At 33.6% G+C, this 10,597-nt stretch overlaps 1 protein-coding gene across 8 annotated transcripts in view; it reads right to left on the bottom strand.

The window, feature by feature from the left end:
- Window positions 1–305: 305 nt before the first annotated feature.
- Window positions 306–10,597, bottom strand: part of KCNT2 (potassium sodium-activated channel subfamily T member 2) — a 376,144-nt gene continuing 365,852 nt past the window's right edge. For 6 of the 8 annotated variants that reach the window (XM_082394255.1, XM_082394261.1, XM_082394256.1 and 3 more), the window contains 2 exons: window positions 8,709–8,793; window positions 306–4,114 (listed from right to left, as the gene is read on the bottom strand). In XM_082394255.1, coding sequence (XP_082250381.1) covers window positions 4,003–4,114; window positions 8,709–8,793 — 197 coding nt within the window. In that variant the 3' untranslated portion in view covers window positions 306–4,002. Of the gene's footprint in view, window positions 4,115–7,480; window positions 8,794–10,597 lie in introns of those variants that run through there. The other 2 variants (XM_082394262.1, XM_082394259.1) reach the window with 2 other exon arrangements.

The following is a 10,597-nucleotide window of genomic DNA, read 5'->3' as shown; positions in this document are numbered from 1 at the left end:
ACAGCATCCCATGAAGAGACCCCAGGGCTGAAACCCAGACTCTGTTGGCACTGCTGTGGCTCAAAGAATTGCAGAAAAGTCACTGTGGTTCTCCCTTGCTGGAAATCTCAGGAGAGTCTTCATGGGGAAGGGTCTCACTGGAGGCACTTGACTACACCACCATCCGAGGGGATGCTGAGGGAAGCTCCTAGCCACTGGGTGTGTTGACCACCATATATTTTAGGAGACATTCTCTGAACAAGCCACTCACACTGCAGGATCATCAGGAGGCTGGTGCTGTGACAATTGCATATGCTGCAAAGAACAGAGCAGGTTTTTCTTGGTAATTTTGTCTGTGTTCATTAGTATTTCCCTATATCCAGAGCAAGTTCCACAGAACGCAAAAAGAAAACCCAGAGAACTCACCACCATACTGCTCCTCAAGCCCCAGTTCCCTAGTCCATCTTCCTTCTTCTCTTTACCTTTCAGTCTTCTTATGCTGGATTGATATATAATATCTGTTACTCAACCAAACTTGGGTCTTCTTGCCCAACGTGCAGCAAAGCCAATTTACTGACACTTGGTTGTGGTGAAGGAAAGTACAGCATTTACTGCAGGGTGCCAAGCAAGGAGAACAGTCAGCTACTGTTCAAAAGACTCAAACTCTCCAGTGGCTTTCGAGGAAGGGTTTTTAAAAAGGCAAGGTGAGGGAGAGGGTCCTGTGTGATCAGCTCATGTACATCCTTATGACTGGTTGGTGGTGAGGTAACAGGATGTTATTTCAGGAATCTCAATTATCAATTTTCTGATTCCAGCTGGTGTAGGGTCTACGGGCAGCACACAGTCAATTTCTTCCCTCTTGTGGGGGTTTCAGTATCTGCAAAACAGCTCCAGGATATGGCTTAGAATTTATAGCCCTTGAGGAACTAAGGGTCCTTGACTGTTTTATGGTTGAACTATTATTATTTTGTCTTGCTTGACTGCTTTCCTGGGACATGGTGCGGGGGGGTGTCTGTTCCTGGGAAGGCCCCACAAGGTCTTGCTCAGTTTCATATCTAGGGTTTTTACCTGTACTTAGAAGGAATGGGGAGAAAAGTTTCTATTCCATTTTCCTTAGATCAAAAGTCTAGCTTTGCATTTAAAATTTTTATTTTCTCTAACCAGTGCTTTTCTGGCCTTTAAATGACTGTATTGAGACATTATCTTCCATTTTGTAAAAAAAAAAATTCTCTTCTGGCACCTACATTGTTTTCGTTTTGCCTTCTTTTTCTTCTCTCTTCTTCCCTTTCCTTTTCTACTTTTCCCTCCCTCCCTTTGTTCACTTCCTCTTCTCTCTTTCCACCCTCCCTGTCCTTCCTTCCTTCCTTCCCTTTTCCTGTGACATAGTTATTCAGGAGCTATTATGTTAAGAAGTAATTCAATGAGTTTATTTATAGCTATCTTTTCCAACGAGATCACCTTCATGCTTATATTGGTTTTGAAATATTAAAGTGACAAATGAAAATATAATTGCAACAAATCAAAATATAATTTGTCTAAACACCTCAAGTTTTGGCAAAAAACATCAAGAGTTTTCATCATCAGAAATAATTTTATTATTTATTTTAAAGCAATTCAGTGTAACTGGTAGCAAAATGGTACATAGACAATAAACAGAACCAAATCCCATAGGGTTACAAGGACTAATGTTGACTTCATCTTTTATTTTCATATGCAAGTGTAAGTATTTAAAAAGGCAACTGTTTGTTAAAAGGCTTTTATAAGTATGTTTTTATTCTTTAAATAACAGAAAAGCTAATAAACTATCATTATTATAGCAAGCTAATATGAATTGTGTCAAATATTAAATTTGGGCTAATGTTCATAATCAAAAATAATTATTGTAAAATTTATGAAACAAATTTTTTAGTGTTATAGGAAATATAGTCAGGTCCTAGCTTAAAATCCTAGCCTTGACAACTGTCATAATGCAAAAATACTCAACTTGAGATCTTGCGGGGAAATAGAAGATTCATAAAATCTTACATTTATTCCTAAACATAACTGTAATGGAGTAAAGAAAAGGCAACTCAAAGAAACATCAAACTTAAATATCAATGTGCAAATATAAAAAAAGTTCATCAAACTTATTATTGTTCTCCATTACATGTATTTGTTCAATTCCACCTTTAGTTTGAAATTTTACATGTGAATATGTGTTTGTCCAATATATTTCACCTGTCTTTATAACATACACACATACATATGCATACAATCTTTGTTTTAAGATATGCTTCCAATTTTAAGTAACCTGTTATAAATTCTACTTCCCTGTATAGTTAAAGAAAATTAAATACAGGCTCTCCCTATTTTAGGGGAAATTCTTGATGTTCTTGTCATTCTAAAATGAGAGTAATGTAAAATACTAAACAAATAGGCATTTCATATTCTCAAAGCCAGATTATACAATGGCTATATAATCTATAATTTCACACTTTATGTTTTATATTTTTATATCCATAGAATTATTGGGGAAATATTAGGCTTTCTTTATTATTTTTAATCCTTCTATTTTCCTTTCAATTTATCTGCCTCTTTATGAAAAGAAATGATAACATGTCTCTTTCTAGTCTTATGTGTCCTATTTTCTGTTGAATTAAAATTTAATGTCAAATTCAGAAATAAAAATGTACAAAATTGGAAGAAAAATATCTTTTTAAATTTGTCAATGTCTCTTTCATGGGAATAAAAGTGCATTTCAACTACCTGGCAAACTGTGTTCTGTTCTTTTCAACTTGGTTCTGAAAGGGAATAATGCAATGCAGGTAAAAGCACTGGTGTCGCCAAAGGTCAGCGTTTCTTTATTTATAACTGTCAAATTATGTATGGTTTACCTTACATTTAAACAACAAAACCTACTTATTTTTATTTTATGCTTTTTCCTCACAATGTTAAAACATAGCTCCTATAGATAACTTTCCAAAATTAGATCAAAATTTTTGATATACCATTTTTTGGTGTATTATTATTTCAATACTAAAGGCATAAAGGAGGACTTTTAATGTTTTGAAATTTCTTTGTATTCTATAAAAAGTATAATTTTGCTTCTTTTATGTTTAAAGTATCTTTCTAATGAAATATACTGTATAGATATATAAAAAATGTTAAAGCTCAAGCGTCTAATGAAAATCATTACTGAATATTTCAATTAATGCTTCAATTCTTAGATTAGATTTAAGTCGACAAATGTGTTTTAAGTATTCTCTATGTTAGGATCCTTTTAGGAGAACAATAAATATTTGCTTTCGTATACTGTTCTTGGCATACAACGTGTGTTAAACATAAAGTTAGGGAAAAGTTCATGTAGTCAATATTTCTTTTTGTTTGTTTTGGTTTCTCCAGAGTAATAAAACATGCTATGAACAGCTCAAATTCTAAAATGAATATATCATATGAAAAGTCAACAAAAAGTGTAAAATGACTTAAAGATTCATATTCTAAAGCAAACTATGATTCTTACACAAAAGTCAGCCACACAAGTTTGTCTGTTAATCTGTGTAGAGAAGGCCGAACACTTGTGATGAGCTCATTTTTATAAAACAGCAAGTTTAAAGAATATAATAGGACACATTTAACTTTAAGTGGAGCAACAATCTTCTATGTCCATTGGGATGCACCAAATATAACTGGATTTCTAGTTTACTTTCATAAACCTTAATACTTTTTAAAAATTGGCTTCATACAGTTTGTATTATTGTCAAACAATGAAACATCAGGTTCAAATTTTTGTGTTTCAATTTAGGTTTTCAAAATCATTCCATTGATGTCTTTCAAATATTAATGGGAGGAGTACCAACAAAGCAGTACTTTAAATTTCAAAATAATCTAAACTTCTAGGAGAATAGATTTTTTTTAAATATGAGAGAATTGGATATACTCCAATCTAGTTTATTTCATGCCAGCAACACTCTTATTTTTCTAAGATTTAGAGTTGTTTCAAGCAAGATCCTTGTAGGAGAAAAAAGTCTCTTATTTTCTTTTTTATCAAAGCTGAGTTTCCTCCCGAGAGTCTTGGCCTGTGGTGTTGCAGATACTGTTTTTTCGACTGGGTTCACCATTTGGTAGGTAGGCCAGTGGATCGGGTCGGATTAAGTATCTAAGAAGAGAAAACAAGGCAAATAACTGTAATCAAAAAAACTAGTTCACATTGACACTTTAGATTGTCACTTTAAATTTATTTGTTCAGTGTTTAAGGTTATCGAAACTTGTCTCTATGTAACGTTGGTGGAAGGACTTGCTGTTTATTTGGCAAGGGCTTGTAATAATTCTACACCTAAGAAGATTATCAAGATGAATGTGGATGAATGAAGAATCATTATCTTTCAATTAGGATCCATTTCACCACCTCCGTCTTTTCAAAAGTTTATGTTTTATTTTAGTATTTTGTTGATTTATTATTCTTTTCTTTGGCTATTTTTCTATCAGGATACCTAAATCCTAGCCATGATTATATTACTCAACTGCTCTTAGTGTTATTTTTATCATTCCTAAATCAATTTGACCTACATTATTCTATAGGCTTTTTAATTTAAATATTCTATGATTCTATAAAATTAATGATTTCATAAACGCTCTGGAGGATATTATGCCTAGATAATATTTTAATTTTGGGGAAATTTATTAACTTAAAATTCAGGTTATGCTATAGTAAGAAATTGGACAAAGAAAATAATTCTCAATTCATTCTACTAGTAAATAGGAAAATGTTCACCTGTCAAACTCACACATTTCGATAATGTTAGAATTTGTTTCAAGTGAGATGTTTTACTTCAGACCGTCAAGTGACATGAGCGTGCGTTTCTTGAGCATGTCTGGACTACTGGGCTAGGTCCTGGGAATACAAAAAAACCATACATTTCTGATCCCTGCAGAGGATTAACAGAGTGTAATTTATGAAACACATAGAAAGATTAAAAAGAAATTCCAAATATCACAGAAAGACAAAAAGAACAACAGTGAATGAGGGAATAGTTTATTGAGGAGGTTGGATTGATGGCTTTCCAGGCTTAAGTGGAGACAAACGGAGAGGAAATGGGACACAAAAAAGGATACTCCCAACACGTTTAGAAAATGAGTTTGACTTTAGAGGACCGGTTAGACCAGGAGATGATGGTAGGTAAATTCAGGAAGAAACATAGAAAGCAGCTAATAAAGGACTTTAAGTTTCAGGATAAGTATTTTCTATTTCTGTTCCAAAGGCTTTCCACTGGAAGCCACTGAGGTTTTGGAGAAGGGAGAGAAGGAAAGTAAATATATGTAATGCAGCATTCTAAAAGTCTTGTTCAGGTGCAAATGCAATTAGTATTTCATAGTTTTATAATAATGTTCGGAGTTACAAAATAAATGGAGAAACTATTTTAAAAGTGGGGACTCTAATGAAGATTTGTACTTCTCCTCTTAAAAACCAAAGGAAAAATATTCATAAAATATGTCCCTTAAAAGAGCAATTTCAAGCACTACAGTCTATTTTCTTGGATCAAATGAAAGTTGAGATTAGCGTCCTTGGCTCTATTAACTAGATTTTGTTATCCAACCACCTGCTTTATAATTACTTTGAATATCAATAGCATAGAAGATCAATGAAGAAAACTAATAGTGCACATTAAGCTTTTTAACACCATATCACCTAGTGATTTATTGTTCTTCGAATCAAATTATTGTTGCACCTTCATTTAAAATGAACCTTTGAAAGTAATTTTTTAGAAAAACATAAAAGTTATGAGTATAATCCATTATCCCCTAAATTCATTGATGTAGCTGCAAAATTTCCTTTCCCTATTATAATCACTACTAAACGTATGAGTCTAATAAAATAAATTTCTTAAATGCATTTTTTGTACTGCTTGTCATGGTAGCATATTTTCTTGCTCCAGTTATAATAAAATTTAATTATCTCAATGCAAAAAAACAGATCATGGCAAAAAGAGTTTTGTTTTTTTTTTTTATAGCAGTCAAGTTGATGTTTTAGCTTAAAATTAATAATAAATAATAGCATCCAAAAGGCAGAAAATTCCATGCTTATTTTACCTGTATATATTGTAACATTATATGCTTTATTTTTACGTTTCAGTTTTAAAAAGTCTCAGGAATTATTTTGAATTATAAAATCTGTCTGATGGAAGGATTTGTATTGATACATAGATTCAAAAGGTTAACACTATCTTCCCATGCCATCAAAAATAATCATGGAAAAGAATTATATTAGGCTCAAGAAACTTACAATTTGTTATGAAATAAAAATAAGGTAAGCCCAACTTGAAAAAATATATATATAGTTGATAATTTGAAAAAGAGACATATGAAAGTTGGGACTACAAGGGCAGATTTAATAAAATTGCCTGATTTTATGGGTTAAAGGAAGAAAGACGTGTAAATATGGACACAAGAAAAACGGAGCAGTTTTGTTGTATTACAGTCATATACTAAGTGAAGTCTCCAGAATGGGCAGTTGAAAGCCAGGTGCATCACAAATAAGATATTTTCATCTAGCTTAAAGTGCTGCAAAAATTCAGCGTCCCCACTAGATATAAATTTTGACAGCCGCCTGAAGAACTCTGGCAGCTGGAATTACCATTCATCAGATTCCCCCAAGTTCCTATACTCTAAGCAGTATCATCAGATGGCAAAATAAAGCATTATTAAACTTGCTAGTTGTATCTTAGGTGCCTTATAAAAATCTTTTCACACTGATTTTGGGTCAAAGTTACTCCTGCTGATGTATTTTCCTAAGAAGCTTTTGAAGCACATTCGTCTTTTTGCCCTAAAACTGAGCAGTACTCAGCAGACCGATATTCATTCTTCTACTTTTTCTTCTTTATGTATCGCTTTTTTCAAAAAATCATTCTCTTTTCAGTTTTATTCATTTAGAAGGTGAGAAGTAACTAGTTTCTATAGAGAATTAGCTTCTTTCCAAAGCTTGGTACTGTATCTCTATATGCTTTCTAGATTTTTCCACTTGGCACATTGAACAATGTACCTAAACTCCGGCTCATCATCTCTCTTTTCTCCATACCCAACGACTGCTCTTTCCTGCTTGAAAAAGTGCCTCCCTATACTGACTTGTTTCAGTGAAGCAGTAATTTCTTTTGCAATCACATAGATTTGAAATCTGAAAGCCATGTGAGAGCCCTTATTTTCCGATTCCCAGACCAATGAACAAGTCTCACTCTTTCTGTCCATAAATTTACCTCCATAGGATCTTGTTTTTACAATCCATCATCCAGATGTTATGACCGATTCTTATCTCCATCCTGCCAATCAATTCTATTGCTTTTTACAGAGCTCTTCTAAAAAAAATTGAACCCTCCAACCCTAGCCAAAATCTCCCACGAAACTGACAGCATCTAATTGCTGGCATATTACTCGCTTTAGTTCTAAATCACTTGCATGGATCCACTTTACGCTCTGCATCACAGAATGTTCTCACTCTTCCTAGTCACTGATCTTATTACTTATTTCCAGGTTATAGATACAAACACATCCTGTGGACCTAACACCCACCAAGACTTTTGAATCTTTGGCATCTGTTTTATGTCACCAATACAATCTGGAGTTAACTACCCTGTGTAAGCAGGCCTTGGTGCAGTTCAGCCTTAGGACCATGAACCTCAAGCTCAGATTCTTATTAGGAATTTCTCACCTAGGCTTACACCTACAACTGTCAAAATGCCTTTACTAAAATCCTGCTACTTTCTTGCTCATATATCCAAGTGCTGCCCATTGCCTATAAGGTTGAATATCAATTCCTTATTTTGTCATCTAAGGTCCTTCCAAAGCCAGGTTTAATATGTTGCCAATATTATGTTTAACTAATTAACAACAGAGATGTTAATAATACAAAGCTTTTACTCTGGTCAAACTGGGCTCTGTAGTATTGCCAGCTGGCACGCATTATGCGATGCCCAGGCAGTGCATTTTCTCAAGCCATCTCCCTGCTCTGGAACGTCCCCTCCTCTCTCTCCACCTGCACAAATTCCATCTACCCTGAGTGTCTAGTTCAAGTCCGTCATCCTTTATAATCCCTGTGGCTCACAATAATGGCTTCTCTCCTGAGTTTTGAAAAGCACCATCTCACTTAAGCAATGCTTAAGTCACGTGACAAAGTCATATATATATTGCTATTAAAACTTTACGCTTAAATTGTAGTTTTGTTAATTAGAATGCAAACACTTTGAAATCAGGGGAAATGCCTTACTTGTTCCTATAGAGCACACTTTTAAGGCAACACTAGTACAACTGAACATGCATAACACATAGTTTTTGATGAATCAAATTACTACCATAGATCCTTTCCTAATAAGGGTTTTGACCAATTTTACCTTGGCTTTGAGAAACTCTCAGGTATTTCAAACTGGCTAGTGTGGGATATTTTAGGTTTTCCTTTGAGTTGATCTCTTCTTATTCCACATATTTTCTATTATTTGTCCAAATGTATATTTGCTCACAAAATACAAAATTCATGCTGCTTTTTCCTTCTTTTATACTTCTACCATCCTACAATGCTTTTATATAGTATTACACACAGCAATATACAAAATGCATTTGTCTATTGAACACAAAAATTAGACTTTGATTTCCTAAGCATTTGTATCGCAAGAAAGATAAGGGGCTATTATGGTGGAAATAAAAATATGAAAGTAAATAAATCAGTGGTTTTCTGAAAATACATGCCTTATGTGAGATCAACTTACACAACATCATTCAGCTCTAGTCTGGTATCTGGAGATGGGTTTATCAGGATGTAGGAGAGGGTACTTTGATGATCGTTCATTTCATCTAGAAGATAAATAAATGCCAAGTTTGTTATACCACTTACAGAAAATTACAGGAATTATTGTAGAGTGTCTTATCTTCAAACCATAGAGCTGTCAACAATAACTTGCTATAGTTTTGTCCATAGCAGGATTGTGTATATAACTTTGGCTATTTTCAAATTACTGCCACTGGAAATATCTGACAGGGACTCATTTTTTGTTCCAATAGATGTTAAAAATAAAGTATCTAATTCTGTTCAGAACAACCACAGTTATAATCTACCTTGTAAGCTATTACACTGAAAAAGTATTTCTGTTAATGAAATAGCTAGACAGGATGTTTACTTAATTTATTATGCTTTAATAATTATAAAAAAAAATTGTGGTTATAAATGGCCATCCCAGACAGGAACATTCATATGGGAATTCTGCAAAAAATCATCTAATGTCATCGTGTTTAATAAACACAACAGAAATGTACCTAAAAAGCACGAAGGCCCTAAATACATTTGACTTCCTTACATGATATATCTGATATGAGACATGGTAATGTTCTTGCCAAATGCAAAGAATCCCATGCAACAGAATTCAATTGTAAGTTTTAAGGGAAGTGTACCACGGGATCCTTTGTTTTTTCTCTAAAACAATACATATTTTAAAAATAAAAAGCTGTGCCCTTTAAGTTTTGTCAATTCACCCTGAAAATATCATCAGACTTCAAGTATGGAGAACTGAATCGGCACTGAAAAGGAAAAGAAAATAGCTTTGGGATTGAGATTTTTTTAGCTGCTAAGGCTATGAGAAGGTGTAAATATAAAGCCACATGGACACATAATAAATATGAATCTTCCCAAGGGTAAAGTTTTTAGGCTGGGAGGGTACTGTTTCAAACCCTGCTCTAGAGCCATAGTACTCATCTAGCCACTTCAGTTGCAGACAAACTTGGTTCCTAAAAGTAGTACTAAATTTTGCAGTTTGATCCAAAATCTAAGAATATATTTCATGCTAATAGAGATATATCAATACTCAAGTAGCTGCCTAAAATTAAAGACCTTTTTTAGGCCAACATAGCTGATCCTGATAATTTCCTACACTGGAAAATATATATTATTTTCATAAAATAACATCTACCACTAGGTTTAACTAGAAACCTGTCACTTGACTGTGAAAGACAGTAATTTCGCTTATGATCTTTCAAGTTGATATCCAGATGTGCCTTATGCTTAAGTCTGTAAATGAACATCCTTATCTTACAAGAAAGATAAACTGCAGTATAATCGAACCCACCATAAGTTTGCCAGTAAAGCTATTATAATCATAAGATTATCAAATTAATACTCAAATAAAGGAATATATTCGGTTGCATATTCCAGGGGCAGACACAAGGAGCTGTATCCTGTCATGGGGATAAGGTTGCCAGGCAAAATAGAGAATGCCCTGTGAAATCTGAATTTCAAATTAAAAATTAACAATTTTTTAGCATATATATATATCCCAACTATTATAGGTAACACGCTTATACTAAAAATTATTTGTTGTTTATCTGAAATTTAAATTTAACTGGGAATCCTGTATTTTTACTTGCTAAATCTGCCAATCATACCTGGGGGACGGGGTGGACGGCTAATTCAATCAGCTGGAGCTTGGAATTCCAATGAATATATAACGATAAGCTTACTCCAAATAAGGTGCAATTTCAACTCAAAGCATATTGTACTGGCAGAAGATTATCAGAATCATCTTTCTACATAAAAAGCAATTTTGACTTATGTATTCTTTTTGAGAAATTTCCCCCTTGTGTGAATTTCCACAATAGCTAAACAAAA

Source organism: Balaenoptera borealis (genome assembly GCF_965194805.1).
Source record: "Balaenoptera borealis genome assembly, chromosome: 1".
NCBI lineage: Eukaryota > Metazoa > Chordata > Mammalia > Artiodactyla > Balaenopteridae > Balaenoptera > Balaenoptera borealis.
Note: the sequence above shows the minus strand (reverse complement) of the source record. Positions and strands in the feature narration are given on the sequence as shown.